This window comes from Arvicanthis niloticus, chromosome 14, assembly GCF_011762505.2.
Source record: "Arvicanthis niloticus isolate mArvNil1 chromosome 14, mArvNil1.pat.X, whole genome shotgun sequence".
In the NCBI taxonomy this organism is placed as follows: domain Eukaryota; kingdom Metazoa; phylum Chordata; class Mammalia; order Rodentia; family Muridae; genus Arvicanthis; species Arvicanthis niloticus.
The window spans coordinates 21,621,067-21,639,382 of record NC_047671.1 but is presented as its reverse complement, the minus strand read 5'-3'; the positions used below and the strand labels follow the sequence as shown (position 1 = coordinate 21,639,382).

The following is an 18,316-nucleotide window of genomic DNA, read 5'->3' as shown; positions in this document are numbered from 1 at the left end:
AAAACCAAAAAAAAAAAAAAAAAGAACCCAGTCCTATGTTTAGTGACATAGGACTTCAAAAGTTTTCTTCAAAATACTTCTTCAAAAGTAACAAAAGGTCACAGTGCTCAAGCATCTCATGGCCTCAGGATCAATTCTGAGGGAAAGTAACTCCTGTTTCTCAGGCATGCTTTCTTTCCTGATCTAAAAGTACAACTCAAGTGCACATGGCTTTAGGAAGTCATACTACTACTATCGTTTAGGGTGATTTTTAAACTTTCCACTAATTTTGCCAAGGGAGAAACAAAACTGTCCTCTTGTAAATAAGGAAAAACAGAGATCAACCTAAATATAAATAGCTCCCCATCAAGACCCCAAAAGTCCTGTACCATCTGGCTAGCGCACAGGCTAGACACAAGACCATGACTGGGACTGGTCACTCTCCACAGGTCAATTAACTTTAAACAGCTCTACCTTTCCTTTTTTCAGGGCAGTGTAGATGTCCTTATACTGTTGGTACTTTTCCAGCTCTGCCTTCACCAGGACCTGACGAATATGCATCACTTCTTCCACAGTGAGAGCGAGGCATTCCACTGGGTAGCAGAATTCCTCCTGCAATTCAAAGTTCCTGTGAGTAAGGAGTGCCAGCCCTGCTCTGGAGCTGCCAGGCTCCCTTCAAATCAGACACCTGGTTAGTAGCTTCAGAGGACAGGTTTCCCATGATCACTGGGACAGAGCTGGCTCCCTCTGGGGACCACATCACTCCTAAGTACACCATAGAAAACAGGACCTTGCCGAGTGAAACATTGTAGTCTATTGCAGTTTCTAATGAACCAGAGTTCCTCACATTAAGTCAGGTATTTTGCCTCCAGCAGAGTTGAAATCTTGAGAAAGCATTGTTATTCTAAACCAGTTTTGGGTCACAGATGATTATGCAAATGTGCTGTGAGCTTCACTCTATTGGAAACCAGCAAATCCACAAGTTTGGTCCTGTTTTCAGAACTGTAGGCTTTTGTTTGTGGTACCCAGTGTAGCCAAGTGAAGGTGGTTAGTACTTTACAGGGAGAAGCACTACTGAGTGATCAGTTACATCAGCACACTTTCAAAAATAACAGGAAGCAGGAGGTGGGACAGCCTACTCTTGAAGCCCAGCTCTCCTGCTGCCCCAGGTCTTTTCAACAACTGCTGAATGCACAGTCAGCACACACGAGACAGAGCCTTTCAAGATATAAATATTTATGTTGGCTTCTTATGTTAATGGCTTCCTTACAAACAGATGTGAAAAATGTTGATGTAACTGATCCACTGAATAAGAGCCTTGAACCATCCGTCCTCCATCCGGTGCTGTTGATTGGAGGGTCTAAGAGAAAGACAGAACAGCCCTGTGCACTCAGCCCTGCCAGGCTTCCAGGGGCCATTGTGGTGTATTGACACTGAAACTCAATGTTCTCAGCACACACATTACAATTCACTCCCACACACCACAGCACTGCTCCCAGGCATTCTGGAACCAAACAAACTAAATGAGAAAGCACATGACCACAAGGGCAGTCAGTTTATGGAGTTTTAACATTCAGTTCTGTCTTTCAATCAGAGAGAAACAAAAGGAAATCTAGGTTGCAAACTTGACAAACATTAGCATTTACTAAAAAAAAAAAAAAAAAAAAAAAAGTAGCCTGTTTCAATTCAATACAGACCCACTTAAGCTAACTTAAGGAAGGCTGGGCTTGCTTAAAACTACTCCAGAAATAACCATGCAGTTGAGTTGTTAAGAGGAGCTTCTCGGTAGCTGAGGGCCGGCCTTCGCTGAAGAAGACTGTGTCATTTAGTTTAAGATGCCAACAAGAGGCATTCAAAAAGAGCTGCCCATCTCAGTTTCTCACTTAGTGGGAACAGCGTTCAGAGATAACAATTAAGCAGTATGTTTGATATATATTTGCTTGTTTAATCCCAAGAACACAGTCATGTCAAAGGACAACGAACCACCTTAGTTAGGCCACTTAAGTGGGCTGGTAAATAAGTATTGTTGGGTGAGCGTGGTCATATGATTTTTCTGCTTTAACTTTTGTAGAAGTTTTCTTACTGTATTTAATAAAAGGTGGCTGACAACTATGACAAAACTGCTAAAACGCATCAAATACTGTACTAATCTAACTAACTAACTAACCAAGGAAGGAACCAACCAACCAACCAACCAACCGACTAACCTAATGAAGTGTTCAGATCCCTGTACCCTGCAGATGCCTGGCTAGAGTGTTGGGGACAGACTGCCATGGAACAAGCTGCCAGCTGTGCTCCATCCTTCTCTGCAGTCTAAGTCACAAGACAGCTTCCTGTGTCACGTGCATCCTCAACTTTTGGCTCTGAATCGTTTTAAACCAGTACTGCACAGAACATCGTAAGAAATCATGAAGCTTGCTCATTTTCTTACTCTTTTAAAAATTTTCATTCACACTATCCCTTAATAAAATGATTTCCATGAAGTAAAATGCTAATGTTTCAATTCTGGAGCTTGCCCAAGGACAACAAGACTTTAATGCAACATAAAATAAAAGGATAAATTGTGACTAGAATAGTTTTAATTATTTTTCCAATTAACAAGAATATTCAAGAGAGTGACTTGTCCACCGTGACCCTGTACTGTCTCCTGCTATGAGTTCAGTGGGTTGGGTATGCTGGCCAGCCTGACACCATTACCCTTGGGGCTCTTTGTCCCAAAGTAACTCAAAATGTGGGGGAAGTAGCAAAGGCACTGACAATGGGGGCGGTTATGCTATAGCTTATTTACATGATTACAAGTTGAGTTTTACTGAAAATTCTGGTTATATCTTAACCAGACAAAAAAAGTCAGAATGAGGCAGCACAGAAACCAGAGAGCAGAATGTGAAACTCTGATTATTAGTTACTGGGTCACAGAGAAATGAGATTGATCTATCTATCTATCTATCTATCTATCTATCTATCTATCTATCTACATATCTACATGTATGGTGTGGGTCACAGTGATGGTGTGGACGGGTTGCTTGTGGCTCTTCCCTTCTGCCATGGGGGTCCTCGGGATTGAACCCAGGCTCTCAGACTTGGTAGGCAACAGATGCTATAACCTGCTGAGCCACCTTGCAGGCTTCAAAAACAGGTATCCTTCATATAATGGCTTCAGTTAGAAAGAGCACACCAGTTGTAAATATTTAAAAACCATCCAAAGGGAGGACAGTTTAAATAGAAAATTTGACTTATATTTAATTACTCCTTCAAATTCAATTTTAAAACTCAAAGTGAACTTAGTTTTGCTTAAAACAGCCTATGGATTTCATGTAGATATTTCTGTTTGAGTGTGTTTATAACAAATGTCAACATGTAGCATTAAGAGGAATTAAGAGACCCACCCATTTTGTCTATGGAGCTAATCTAAAGTTAGGTGGGGAGTGTCAGACAGAAGATAGACATAGAGATTTCATGACAGGTGACAAAGTTAGGATCAGGCTCACTGTGCCTTTTACATTCAGATGAGTAACAAAGATGAGTAAAAGAGACCACAGTCGCTGGGTCATCTGTCTGTCCAGAACTTGTTCTATAACAGAGATCCTTGAAGAGCCAGGTCCTTGCTGCTCTCTACCACTGGGGAATGAGTGTCGGATTTAATGTGGTCTTTTGAAAACATTCAAATGTCAGTAACATTTATTATTCTGTAAAAAAAAAAAAAAACAAACAAACAAAAAAAAAAGACCCCCCCCAAAGTAATAGGAAATGGTAAAAAAATGTTTTGAGCAACTATCAATAAAAAGACAACTCACTTCTCTCTCTGAAGAAGCAGCACTCTGAGGGAGGTAGGGTACCAGGCCACAGAGCTGCTGATGAAGTGTTGAGGAGACATCAGGGACTCACCTGCCCCTCTATTGGTGTGGCAGGCTGTCCATCATAGCTGTCTTGCCAGCAAGTGGCTGGTCTGCCAGTTGGGCAAATGAATAAACCCTTCCCAAAACTCCATGGGTGGGAGAGCATGAGTCAGGAGGAAGCAATGCCCTGCTGACATGACAGAGAGCCATTCCCAGAGACCGACACCCACAGGCTCTTTAGCTGATGCTGCATTTTGAGTTTGTTGTCCTTTCAGCTATTTTCTTCTCCAATGAGATCACAGCATGATCTATGCGTCCTATACAAGATTGGAATCAGCAATCAAAAGCAAAGTGCCCATCTGAGCTGTTAATTCTTGCAGAGTGTAGTAGCTGAGGTATCACTGTCAGACAGAGAGTAAAGGAATTCCCAGAACCAGCAGAAAGAGGCCAACCTTTGAGGGTTTCCACCTGCTGGTAAAAGCTCTCTCAAACAGATAATACATAGCCCCTGCTACCCCAAACATGGCTGCTTCAAAAGGATGAGAGCTCAGCAGAGAAGCTGTTTGTATGGTAGAGAAAAGTGGTCGGAAAGGTGTCCTTGGCCATACATTGGTTATCCTAGGAACCTGAACAATGAAAGGGGAAAAGAAAACAGCAGGGGAAAGAAAAGGAGAAAATGCTGAACCAGTGACCTGCAAACAGCAATTACAGACTGTGAGAGAAAAACAAAACAAAGCAAAACAGAAACCACGAGGATGGCAATGGTCCATGGCAACATCCCACTCATTTCACCAGTCAGGAGTCAAGCAGTAAGCCATGCCCCAAGGTCACACAGCAGAGACACGTATGGCTGTTCTAACTTGGTGGTCTGTGAGCACTGATTCTCCCAAAAGAGGCTAGCTGAGATGCAGGGCAGAGTTCCTGGGTCCTGTGCCCAACAAGCCCACCTGCCATGCCTGGGAAGGCCCTTAAAGACAACTGCTTTTCACTTGAATGGGCAGTCAACATTAGTAATTTGACCAAATAATAAAAAGCATTTAAACATAATAAAATGTATAACTGCAATAACATCCTGACATTTTCGGTTGGAGGGATGAATGTGAAACTATTCCTAACTGCACTGCAGAGCGCAGTTAAAGTTTCCCATGACATCCTGTAAGAACTTCACTGTCAGTGATTTTCACAAATTCACCAAGCTACTAATGAGAAATTACTAGTGAGAAAAGCCACTGTGTGGAGGAGGCTTTCTTTCTCTCAGTTGGTGCCCCTGTGCACTTGAAGGAGCTGCCCCCAGCATGACCTCCTTCCCTGCCTTTTAACCTGCACTATCTGTGTGGCCCAGGGCTCCTTCCCCCATCCCCTCTGCCCTGTTCCCAAGACCCTTTTCAGTGACTCCAAATACTCCGTTTCTTTGTTTTCTCCCCTTTCTCCACAGAGACAGCTCACAATCTGACCAAGCACACACCATGGCTCACCTTCCCCAGCAAACAGTCCTTGTGTGTACTGTATGTGGCTGCGCGTCTTGGCATTGCTCATTATTAGATCAAACGACTTTGTAGAAATCTATAGCTTCTTTATGCTGATCTCTCTCCCTGGCCCTGCCTCCCCACCAGGGTCTCATGAAACCTAGGAGGCTAGCTTCACACGTAGCCAAGGGTGACCTTGAACTTCTGATCTTCGTTGCCTCAACTTCCCAAGTGTTGGAATTACAGGTGTGCACCACCACATCCAGCTGTGTAATTGGGCAATAATTTATCCATATTGGCTAACAGAGTTTGGATTTTAAAGTTTGAGCTTATTGTGCTGAGTTATTTTATAGCTGGTAGGCCATTAACAAGGCTGCATTTCACCAAAGAGCAGTTTCTACTTTTGAATCAAATTCCTACTCTGTAGCCCACATTGGCCTGGAACTTGTGGTGACCCTCTACATGTTATAAGTACCATGTACAACACTAAGTCAGCCAAGAAAAGTGGCTCAGTGACTATGTAGGAGCTAGAATAATCTCATAAAATGGCCATCACCCTATGAATTCTTAACAGTATCATTTTGGAGTAGAGGTACAGCAAGTGCCAGCACTCTAAGCTCTGTTCATACTTCCTGTCTACACTAACCACTTGAAGGAGAGACATCTCTTGCTGCCTCATTTGAACCATTTATGACTCATCACAGGTAAAGACGGATTTTCATTCTGAGTATCTGAAAGAAAACGTTAGCTCTGAGACTATGGGTAGAATGTCAGTGGACACCTTGCATCTGGCTGTGCTTTGGAAGCTAATGAGGGAAACCAAAAGGAAATTGTGCAGACTTCTTCTGGCTGCCAGATCAATCAACTCTTTCTTCTTTGTGTGCTTACCCTCTGTAAGGAGCAATCAGAGCTGTCAAGCAGCTCACAGAACAGCTCTGCCCTGCATTATAAACACACTAGAAAACAAGTTACAATGGTTACGTGGTCGAAACTCTTCTGTTTGGCTCAGATAAAATCATCTATTCTGTCAGATTATGCTAAGACCTTTTTTGACAATTTTAAGTGGATTAATATCTTCTAAGAGAAAGAAAACATTTCTTTAATAATAACTCACCGATAAAGCTTTTGGAAATGAATACTCAAAATAAACCAAAGACTGGTCCAGTGCAGCCAGAGCCCATTCCCTTTAGACATTAAGCAGAGAGATGTTAAAGTCCATGCTAACTTGCGGGGGTTTTCTCCCCATTATTTCCTAGGCACATCACTGTTCATCCTTTGGTACTTACAAGAGAACGTGAGCTCTGCCTGGATGGTGGCAGAAACTGCCTCACGTTCGTAGGTGTTTCCTTTTCAATGGAGTGGCGCCTCTGTGGTGGTTGTCTTCTCTCTGGCTGGGGTGTTGACGAGATGGGCAAGAATTTTGGAGGCTCTAAAGATTTAACCAAATAAATGAACTCTCTTACAAAATAAAATCTTGGATTCTGCATTTCCCAACAGATAACCTTTTGCACTGTGCAGTGACATTGTATTCACATGAAGAACTGATTTCAGTAGAGAGCTATTTTAAAGTGGTGGCAACTCAGGAGAAACAGACAGAATTGAAAGATAAACTTGCTACAAAGCCAGCAAGGAAAATGGGGGCTGGGAGAGTTCTAGTCAGGTTCACATTAGAACACACTATGATTAGCCTTACGGCTGTGCGTCCAGATGCCCTCATGCTACTTCCATCCGCTCTTCAACTGAGCTCTCTACTCCTACTTTAAACACACAGAAATACTTACATTTTGTATGTCCCCAAAGAAATCCAAAGTATCTCAAAATCCTTTTACATTCTTGGGCCTGCTAAGTAGGCTATACCCGAATACTGGCTAGCAGTGTTCAGAATAATCTTTAGCATGAGTGATTCTGGATTCATTATGTGAACGCATACAGCTGTTAGAAATAAGCTATGCAGTTACAGCTTTATTTAGCACTTCCTCTTACTCTACTTGCAAGGCAAGGCTGCTTCATGCAGTGGGGGAGGAAGGAGAGAATCAACACAGTTAAGTAGGATCCTTGAATCAACCCATGAAGGCAAGATAAGGTAAACAAAAGACCAAAAGTAATTTCCAGTAAAAATATTATACTGAAATTCATTACAGAATTCGATGGGTGCTCTATAATATTTATTTATTTACTTATTCATTCATTTTGAAACAGGATCTCATATAGTCCAGGCTGGCCTCAAATCTGCTTCATGGCTGAGGATGACCTAAAACTACTGACCTGATTCTATTAACTCTACCTCCTGAGTGCTTGTTTGGATCATAAGCCTGCACCAGCATACCTGGTTTTATTTGGTGTTAGAGCTCAAATCCAAGCCTTCGTGCATACGAGGCAATCATCACTCTGAGCTCCAGCTCCATCCCTGTAATGTGCAATGAGCCTGGCCAAAGACTAACCACAGGTAATAAAGCCAACTCTTACTGACTTATCATCTTCAGTGTGTGTGTGTGTGTGTGTTGTGATATGAACACAGATGTGCACCTGTGACAGTCAGTTCTCTCCTTCTACTATGGGATCTATGGAAAGAATTCAGGTTGTCATGCTTGCATGCAAGTACTTTTATCCTGAGTCATCTTGTCTACCCTGTTCCCACACTGGTTTTTATATAATCTGTTTAAGTAACTGAAATGCTATGTAATTCCCGAACTTGGGAAGGAGAGTCATGGAAGATAAAGAGTTCAAGGCCAGACTTAGTTACGTACAAGTTCAAGGCCACCCTGAAGTACATAAGACTCTGTTTCAAAACAATATGGAAAATCAAGCCAACATTCTAAGAATATCTTACATTTTCTTGTTTCTATTTTATATGTATAAGTATTTTGCCTGCATGTTCATATTTACACAGTATGTGTGCCTGATGCCTAAGGGGGCCAGAAGAGAGGGTTATAGATGATTCTAAGTGGCTATATGGGTGCTGGGAACCTAACCTAGGTCCTCTGCAAGAGCAGCAAGTGTTCTTAACTACTGAGCCATCTCTCCATCCCCCAAGAATATCTTAATATTCAATGAATTAATTTCTAACCCTTCATAGTGACTTCACATTCCTAAAGGCCTTTAGAAATTTCTGAACTTTAGACACTGTGTTCACAATCCACTACCCAATAGCTATAAAGTGTTTTGGCTCCCTACATTAGGCATGGCTGTATGTATGGGCAGGTAGGGAGCCAATACAGTGTGAGCTTAAATTCAGACTAGGAGGTCATTAATCTAAAAAGTGTGCATGCATATACACTGTTGACTTATCTATTAGACAGACAGACAGACGGACGAGCCTGATGGAGTTAAGTGAAGACACCTGACCCTGTCTGTTTCTGACACTGAAGGGTTAGCTTTATCTATTCCAAATGATCAGTGCACTGTGGGGTCCTCGCTCTAGGTCACGTATTTTATGCAGTGTGCACTCACTCTTCCTGGAGCACATGGCCTCCAGTACTGGATCCTCATAGAGGGAGGGAGATGCACTGCTGCTGCTGGTTGACTTGTGCAGAGTTTCCTCCTGAAAAAGGCAAATTCATGAGCTTCAGATTAATAGCATCCTAGTAAACAGATACTTTAACATGAGACAACAAAGTACAATGTCAAAGACTCAAGACAAACTAGAAGGGTCTAAAATTAGGGATGGGCTTATGTCCTCACTTTGCCTAATAAAAAGTGATGGGACAGAGTTGGAGAGATCCAGACAGTAAGCAGCATTCCTCATGATCTCTGCTTTGCTTCCTGCCTTCAGGTTCCTGCCTTGAGTGCTAGCCCTGAATTCTCTCGATGGTGGACTGTAACCTATGGGCTGAAACAAACACGTGAGCATGGTGTTTACCATAGCAACAGGAAAGCAAACTAGAATAAGAGCTTTACCCACTGGTCCCCAGTCTCAACACTTGCTCTTAAAATGTGTTCCCTACGGTCCTGAAAGATGAGGTGCTGGTGTTGGGTGGACTTAGTTGTAGTTCCCATTCCATTCCTAGCTACTGGACATACACTTCTATGTGAATCTGATGTAAAAATATGTCTTGGTGTTTAACAGGGATCCTCAAGATAGGAGAAATGTTCAGATAAACTGAAAAGCAAGTGGGTAGGGAAGAAGGAGGAGGAGAAGAAAGAAGAGAAAGAAGAAGAGAGGAGGGATAGTAGGATAGTTCATTGTACAGACTCAGTAGAGCCACAGACATAGACACACAGTCAGGATCAGAAGTCTGAGGAGGATGAGAGCATAAGTCTAGTGGGGAGAATCAGATGAGCATTCTATGGCACAGTGAGACCAACCAACATCACACAGAAGCATGGGAAGTGCCCGGTCAGTCTGAAGTATGCACCCAATCAGAACTGAGGCTTCCCTAGCCCTTCTAGTCAATCTCTGAACTTTGGGGTGTTTAGCTGCACAGCCTAAGGCACTGCTAAGCAAACATGCATCTCATCAGGCATGTTTTTAATTCCCTATTTAAATTAGAAGCAATAGGTGTGAATGCCATCACACTTCTGCCTCTGCATTTGATACTTACTAAAGTCAAGCAATAATGGAAACTTTGACGGGGAAAAAACTGAGAAAAAGTAAGTTGAAAAAAAAAAAAAAAGAAGAAGAAGAAGAAGAAGAGTGAAAAGAATCCATGAAGTAGGAATCAAGCTTTCCCATCTAAAGTGAATAGAGTCCACACGTGATATGGGGAACACCCAGCAGCTTTGCTTTTATGATCATTATTAGAAAGCAAATATGACCAAGCAAATCATTGTTGTTTTAGGATATCCTTTTAAAAGGCTGTAAAGGTGCAGAGGTATCCAGTCACGACACTGTATGTAGTAATGCTGCAATGTCTGTCTAGAAAAGAATTTAGCCAGAGCTGATACAGGGGACACTGAAGGAATGCAAATTCCCAGGAGCTGTATAGATCAGCAAGGGCCCAAGGGAATTCAGTGAGGAGATGGTCAGATCCTCATTGTCCTATTTGGCACCTGCTGTGACTGACAATGATGGTCCTAATTTAATTATAACCTATTTAAATAAAAATAGCTACAAGGAACACTGTACCAGATAGCACAGAGCTCCACTTAGAAGACACTAAGCTAAATGCTTTTACAATTTAAATTGTCCTTATAAAGGTTGTAAAAACTTATTTAAATCCTTAAGTGTCTCCAACTGGGCCATAGAAGCTATGGATCAAAGTAGACACAGAAGCAGAAATGAGCTGTGCTATCTAGTTTTCAGTCAACTTAATGCAAGCTAGGATTGTTAGGGAAGAAGGAATCTTAATTGAGAAAAATGCCTTCGTAGGATTGGGCGTAGGAAGTCTATAGGCTGAACAAGCCATGGTGAGCAAGCCAGGTCTTCATGGTCTCTGCAGCTCCTGCCTCCAAGTTTCTTCCTTGACTTCCATTAGTGATAGACTCTGTTGTGAACTACAGGCTAAACAAACCCTTTCCTCCCACAAGCTGCTTCTGGTCTTTTTTTTTTTTTTTTTTTTTTTTTTAAATAATCATAGCAATAAAAACCCTACCTAAGACAGGTGTTCTAGTGCAATGGTTCTCAACCTCCCTAATGCTGTTACCTTTTACTACAGTTCCTCATGTTGTGGTGACCCCTAACCATAAAATTATTTCATGGCTACCTCAAAACTGTAATTTTGCTACTGTCACGAATCGTAATGTAAATGTCTATGTTTTCCAATGGTCTTAGGCAATTTCTATGAAAGGGTCGTTTGATACCCAAGGGGCCTTAACCTACAGGTTGAGAATCACTACTCTAGAGGAACAGAGGCATTGGAGAGTTAGCATAGAACCACAAAGAAGAGCATGGGAAAGACACCTGACTCTAAAGGGATGAAAGACCTTAGGAGTTCAGAGAATTGTGGGTACAAATAAGCACAGAGCCGGAACCAGACACTGTTTAGGAAAGACAATGGCCACCATAAAATGGGAAGGCTAGGAGAATGTGGAACAGGGATGGAGGGATCACAAGCATCTCACTACAGGGGTTGGGGGAGGGGCTCTCTAACATCTATATCCTCAGGAAACATGAAGTATCTGCTGTATAGGTTGGGAGCCTTCAAAGCTCTTGAGGAGTGAGAAGGGATCTGGGCAGAGTGTAATTTGGGAAGCTTAAAAAGAGAAACAGGAGAGGTAGTGAGACATTCACTCATGTCAGCAATAAGGATATTTTGCTGTGTGTGTGGTGTATGTGCATGTTTATATGCACTGATTGCACAAGTACATGAATGCCTTCAAAGAAGGCCACGGAGGATGTCTGTTATCTGTGAATATTATTCTCTGCCGTATTCCTTTGAGATAAGGTCTCTCACGGAACCTGGAGCTTAGGTGACAGGCAGCAAGCCCCAGTGATCCTCTTGTCACTATACCCTCAAGGCACTGGGATTACAGACATGGGTGCATCCATACTTGCTTTTTGCTTAGGTGGTGGGGGTTTGAACTCAGGTCTTCATTCTTATGCAGCAAACACTCTTACCCACTGGACCATCTTCCTAGCACTACTGGGAAACCCTCTAGTAGAGAGACTGTATTATTGGTATTGTTTGGGATGGTGGTGAAGACGGAAAATAAAACAACTAAGTAGTAATTTCTAACTTAGATAGACACGAGTAAGATGGAGCCAGCAATGACAATGATGTGTGTGCAGCCATGCACCATGGAGAAGGGTGAGGGATCGTTTCACTTTGTCTAAGTTTGGGCAAGGCAGTGGAGACCTAGCAAACAGAAATGTGCTTTCCAGCACTCACAGCTCAGCGGATGGAGAAGGCTCAGCATGAAAGGAGTCTGTGAGCTGAGCACATGAGCACCCATCCCTGAAGGGCACAGAGTAATAAAGCAAAGAGAAGGAAAAGCGGCTTTCCTCTCGAAGGCTTGTTTGTTGGCGTTGCTATTATGATAACAACAATCCTCCATGTGTCTATGTGTACTGCAGAGGAACAAGAACCTACAGAAACAGGTTTGAACTTTATTTTCTCCTTTTCACACAAAGATGAAGGTCATGGGAGTTTTAAGGTTGTTGATTTATCTTAATCCTACTTATAATCTAAGACTACAGACCTCAATTTCAGTAGCTATTTCCTAATTTCTAAGCATATCCACCACTCTGGTCTGTAGTAAGAACAGTAACTAATCTTCCTGCTAGCCACATTAACTTCAATCTTACCTTTACTGATTGGAACATGAGAAGAGATGAGGAAACAGCTCAAGGAACTGGGAGGGGGACAGGGTCAGAGGGCATCTGAGTGTCTGGCAGCCTTACCTCAGAGTCAGAGCTGTCCAGCTCAGCCAGGGTTGGGGCTTTGAGGAGTCTCTTGCGCTGCGCAGACCCCTGCTGGGGAGTGCTCAGCCCATTTTCTTTTGCTTGAGATGTTAAGCCTCCATTCACCATAGATGATTCCCCAACATTCTTTGGAGATTCTGGCGTAGTGACATCTAGTAAGAAAAAGACAAAAGTTTATCTTTTCTTGAGCCAGGAAAGGTAATCTGTGTTGGAAGCACAACCAGGTGACAACATTTTCATGTCACATAAATAAAAACACAAAGGTCCAGTACAATGATGCCATGCCGATTCATACAGAACATTTGTTAAAGCTATGGTCAGATTAAAGGAAAACTTAAAATGAATAATTATATATTCACATTTGTAGTTCAGAACTTAAGAGTTCTAGAGAAATCCTAGACAAGTAACCTTAACCTCTTGTTTCCCACATAAATAAAAGGAGTCTCAGAGAAGAGAAGCTAGCTGTGCTCATTTAAAGGGGCCGGTGGTGGGTGGAAGAAAGATACAGTACACACAGTCTTCCTATGGATAAGATCTAAAAATGTTTTGTCCTAAAAATCAAAGCAGCTAAGAATCTTCACTCATATAAATCATTTATGTAAGCATCAAAAATCTAGGACAGATTCCCCTCAATACATCAGATTTAAATGATTTAGGGCTCACATCTGAATGAGGAAGGAAGCTCTTTAACATATGGGAGCAGTGTACAGTATACAGTTGGCATAATGTATACAGTATACAGTTGGCATAATGCAGAGAGGGCTCAAAGTCTACCTCTACCATTAGCTGTCTGGATAAACTATCTAACCTGTTCCTCCCCTGTAAAGCAGAGTAGTAACAGATACAGCTAGTTTTAAGAATTAAGCAGGTTAACAATTGAATGACATACTGTGCCTAGTATAGTCAGTATTAGCCAATAGAAACACTGGTTTTCAGTTCTCCAAGTAACCCAATTCCTTGACTGACAGTGGTGTGGGTCAGAGTGGATCCCAAGGTCTCCTCTTGGTACTCTAGCCTAGAATAATCTAATGCAAATAGAATTGATTTTCCTGAGCATTTCAGATAAAGACTTAACATGGGTTACTGTTAACAGCTAACTATAAAATCAGAGAAGTGAAAATGTGGCAATCAGTGCATAATTTAATTCTGCAGATCAGGGCGATCAATCACTCTCTGCATATAGGAACATCTATGAAGCTTCTGTTGGGTAAAGGGCCTTCTAGACTCCAAACAGAGAAAGACTTCAGGATGGGAAAGCTTCGTAATTAAAGGTTATTTTTAGAAAACATTCAGTATTTAAGTGTGTGTGTGGGGGGGGGGGGGGGAGGGTCTCATGTATACCAGGCTGAACTCACTATATAGCTGAGAAGGATCAACTTCTGATCCTCTAGCCTCCACTTCCCTTATGCTGGGATTACAAGTGTGTAACACCATGCTCAGTTTATCTGATATTGGAAGATTAATTTCTATTTAAGAAAAAAAGAAGCCAGGCTTAGTAGCTCACACCTAAGATCCCAGCTCTTGAGAGGCTAAGGCAGGAGGGTTGCTAGGTGTCTAGACTGGGCCAGGGAGTAAGACTGATTTCAAAACAAAACAAACAATAAGAACAAAAAAGGAAAAAGAAAAAAGGTACATTAGTATCATTAGTATATACCTCCTACAAAAATTACTTTTGTAGTTAATTGTCTAAAATGACTATTGAGCCAGACAGGGTGGTACACGCTTTTAGTCCCAACACTCATGGGAAGAGGCAGAAAGATCTCTGTTAGTTTAAGGACAGCCTGGTCAACACACTTCCAGAACACCATAGTAAGGCCCTGTCTCACAGAGAGAGAGAGAGAGAGAGAGAGAGAGAGAGAGAGAGAGAGAGAGAGAGAGAGAGAGAGAGAGAGAGAGAGAGAGAAACATATAAACAACAAATTGCATTTGTGTCCATTTTCAGTTACCTATGTTCCAGCAGCAAAAGGTAGTGAGATAGTCACCTCGCAGAGAGAGATTTAACAATCCTAGTGTCCAAGACTAGGCTTATACTGTCAAGGCAAAGAGACTTTACTGGCCATATATTCATTTACTATCTTGTAAAAAACTATGATATCAGACCCACATTTGTGGGTGTTATTGCTTAAGAAAATTCAGAAGTTAAGGATTAAATTTTTAAAAAAAGATTTAATTATTTTTATTTTATGTGTATGAGTGTTTTTGTCTAAACATGTAAGTGCATCAGGTGTGTACCTGTGGAGACCAGAAGTGGTGTTAATCCCCAGGAACTGAAATGACAGGTGGCTGTGAGCTGCCACAACCATCCTCTGGAAGACTAGCCATTAGTTCCCCTTAATCACTGAGTCATCTCTCCAGAGCCAGGGTAGATTAAAAATGTTAAATTGTAAGAGTCGGACATGGTAACAAACATCTTTAATCCCAGATCTCTGTGAGTTCCAGCCAGCCTGGTCTACAAATAGAGTCTAAGACCGTCAGGGCTGTTACACAGAGAAACCCTATCTTGAAAAATAAAACCAAAAAAAAAAAAAAAAAAAAAAAAAAAGAAAAGAAAAGTTGTGCTGATAGTATTTAATAGTGTTTAGACTGAAAATGCTTCAGTCGTGTTGGTGTGGTGGCTCTTCTTGGTTACTGACTTGAGTACATCAAGATCTAACTAAACTCAAGAGGCTGGATCCACTGTGAGAGACTTTTCTTAATTAAATCATTTGAATCCGGAAGACCACCCTAATCTGGATCTTTTGGGGTGGGAAGATCCACCTTAACCGAACCACACTTTCTGGTGGCAGTCTACATAAGGACCACGGAAGAAGGAAGTGTTTGTTCTTTGCCTGTTTGGCCTCTCACTGGCAAGTTCATTCCCTCCCAGGTATACTGACAACTGTCTGAGACATCCAGCATCTTGGATGACTTTTTGTCAGGAGATAGTCACTGTTGAAACACAACTTGTATGTCAAGATACTTATTAAATATATATGTATTCTATGAGTTCTGTGTCTCTAGAGAATCCTGACTTATATAACTGGCAAAATCCAAAGCCTGGTGTGGTGGTGCATGCCTGTAATTCTAGCACCTGAGGGGATAAGGCAGGAGGGTCGACAAGTTCAGTGATCAAACTCTGCTTGAGATAAAAAGTGAACTCAAAACAAGCCTGAGCAACCCTGCTTCAAAATAAAATGGACTCCACTGGTCAAGTGCTTGTTTTGTATATCTGGGTTTTGGGTTCAATCCCCAGCACTACATTAAACCAGGCATGGTAGTATCTCTGTATTCTCAATGCTCAGGAAGTGAAAGGAGGAGGTTAGAAGTCATCCCTGGCTAAATAGCCAGGCTGAGCCAGGCTGAGCCAGCCTGAGCTAACTTGAGCTACATGAGACCCTGTCTCAACAAACAAAATACACTTAAAAAATAGAAAGGAGCAAGAGAAGTAACTCAGGTGCTGGAGCACATTCCCACACTGTGCCACACTTGGGGAGGTTAGTTCATATTAATCACACACACGCGCGCACACACACACATACACACACAAAATTGGGGAGGAAGTTGGCAAAATGACATATAAAATGAAGTTAAGGGAAATCCACTAAATGACAAAGGCTGTCCTGGCTCATTTCATTGTGATGCGGAGACAGAAGCTTTCTAAAACAGCTCCACGGTTGCTAAGAGACCAACAGCTGTCATGTGGTTCGCTGACTGAGATGACTGAAGCTTTGAGGATAACTTGACTGGTAAAAGGTCCTGCCTGGTGACTCCAACACTAGACACTGTATCGTCTCATTTCCTGTTAAGGCTTGGCATAAGATATTTTAAGGAGTTTATTTGTATCTACTACTGAAATAATATATATGACTCAGTATATTAAGTGAGATGAGTCAAATTCTTTTTTTTTTTCTTTTTGGGAGCGGGGGGGGGGGGGGGTTGTCGAGACAGGGTTTCTCAGTGTAGCCCTGGCTGTCCTGGAACTCACTCTGTAGACCAGGCTGGCCTCGAACTCAGAAATCCAATTGCCTCTGCCTCCCAAGTGCTGGGATTAAAGGTGTGCACCACCACCACCAGGCTAATTTTTTTTTTTTTTTTAAATGTATGTAAGTACACTGTCACTGTCTTCAGACACATGAGAAGAGGGCTTCAGACCTCATTGCAGATGGTTGTGAGCCACCATGTGGTTGCTGGGAATTGAACTTAGGACCTATGGAAGAGCAGTCAGTGCTCTTAACCACTGTGCCATCTCTCCAGCATGAGTCAAACTCTTAAAGACAGTATTTCTTTAGGAAAAAAATGTTAACTATATGTAAAGCACATGTTAAGATGGAAAATAGAGATTTTTTTTCTAGAAATTATCATGTCTTAGATTCAGAGTTTAAAAAACATGTTCAAGATATTAAATACTTGAATAATTCTGTCTGCTCCTTTATTTAGTTGGAGGAAATGGGATTGGAACATGGATTATATATTTAATATTTGCATAAGAAAAATAAATCAGACTTACCTCAATTGATGTTGAATGGCTTATTGGGATTTTCACTAAGAAATATTTCTAAGAGCCACCTGAACAGCAGAATACACTTCCTTCTGTCTCACTCTGCATGTGTTCAGTCATGAGCTAGGCTACACACTTAGGCTGCTTACTCCTTAGTTCAGTTCCCTACTAAGAGGGTGTACTTTAGTCTGCAGAGTGGGAAGAAGGGATTACTCTTTCCCACTTATGATTTGGGATGGTTTAATGACTAGTGAAGGCAGCGATGAAAAACCAAGCAGCACAAGAGGTCAGCAGTGAGCACCGGGCAGTCACACAGCACACCACCAAGGCACAGACAGATGACAGCAAACAAGGAACGCTGACAACACAACCTATGCTGCCCGGCTATGCCAGCATGCCCAGCTATGCCAGCACATCCGTGACCACATGTTCAAGCATCCTACTCCTTATACAATCAGTGCAAGCATAGCCAGTAAATATCCAGAGTGACAGGATATGAAATGGATGCAGCCAGCTTTTCGAGATTAGTCATAACACACACAGTCCAAATTCTGGTTTTATTTTCCAGTCTAAGTTTTTTTTTTTACAGATTCACTACACAAATGATTCATAAAATAAATAAAATTAGCCAAATGGATAAAGAAAATAGAAAAGGCTTTTTGGTGGTCAGTCAAAAAACTGTTTTAAGACCAAAATATTAGACATGCCTGAGAGCTACAAAAATAAACAGCAAACTAAAAAATGTGTGGAGACTAGCCTGTGGTTACAAGACAGTACATAGTCAATAATAATGTAGTAGAAAAAGATACTACAACTTGCTGGCTTATTAAGGATGAATTTGTATGTCAACAATTCTTTGTAACTTAAGAGGTAGTCTATAACATTCCAAAGAACATTCTAAAAGAATACATCTTAACCTCATTTTAGTCTGAAAGGGTGACTTGTGAAATTAAAAAACCGAATTTGCAAAATCTTATAAGAATTAAGAAAAATATGAAAATTTGCTCATAAATATATTTAAATTTTTCTTTAAAAAAGAAGCTAGTTTTATAATCAAACATAGCCATTTTCAGTTATTCATTTAACCATTACCCTGGGCCCACTAAACAGAAACTGTTAAGTGCACTGTAAACTTAGGGCACAGGCAGAAGGTACGGATGTGATCCATGCATTTAGCAGAAAGCAGGAGTAACAGGCTCTACCCATTAAGCAGAGCGGTGCAGAAGCAGTTTCTGCCCACCAACGCTCTCATGTCAGT

The 18,316-nt window shown here is 41.6% G+C and overlaps 1 protein-coding gene across 4 annotated transcripts in view; it reads right to left on the bottom strand.

Annotated features, from left to right (window-relative positions):
- Spire1 (spire type actin nucleation factor 1) overlaps window positions 1-18,316 on the bottom strand; it is a 130,600-nt gene that overhangs the window by 7,329 nt on the left and 104,955 nt on the right. For 2 of the 4 annotated variants that reach the window (XM_034518059.2, XM_034518060.2), the window contains 5 exons: window positions 12,561-12,733; window positions 8,732-8,822; window positions 6,568-6,710; window positions 4,268-4,441; window positions 454-591 (listed from right to left, as the gene is read on the bottom strand). In XM_034518059.2, coding sequence (XP_034373950.1) covers window positions 454-591; window positions 4,268-4,441; window positions 6,568-6,710; window positions 8,732-8,822; window positions 12,561-12,733 — 719 coding nt within the window. The remainder of the gene's footprint in view (window positions 1-453; window positions 592-4,267; window positions 4,442-6,567; window positions 6,711-8,731; window positions 8,823-12,560; window positions 12,734-18,316) is intronic. The other 2 variants (XM_034518062.2, XM_034518061.2) reach the window with 1 other exon arrangement.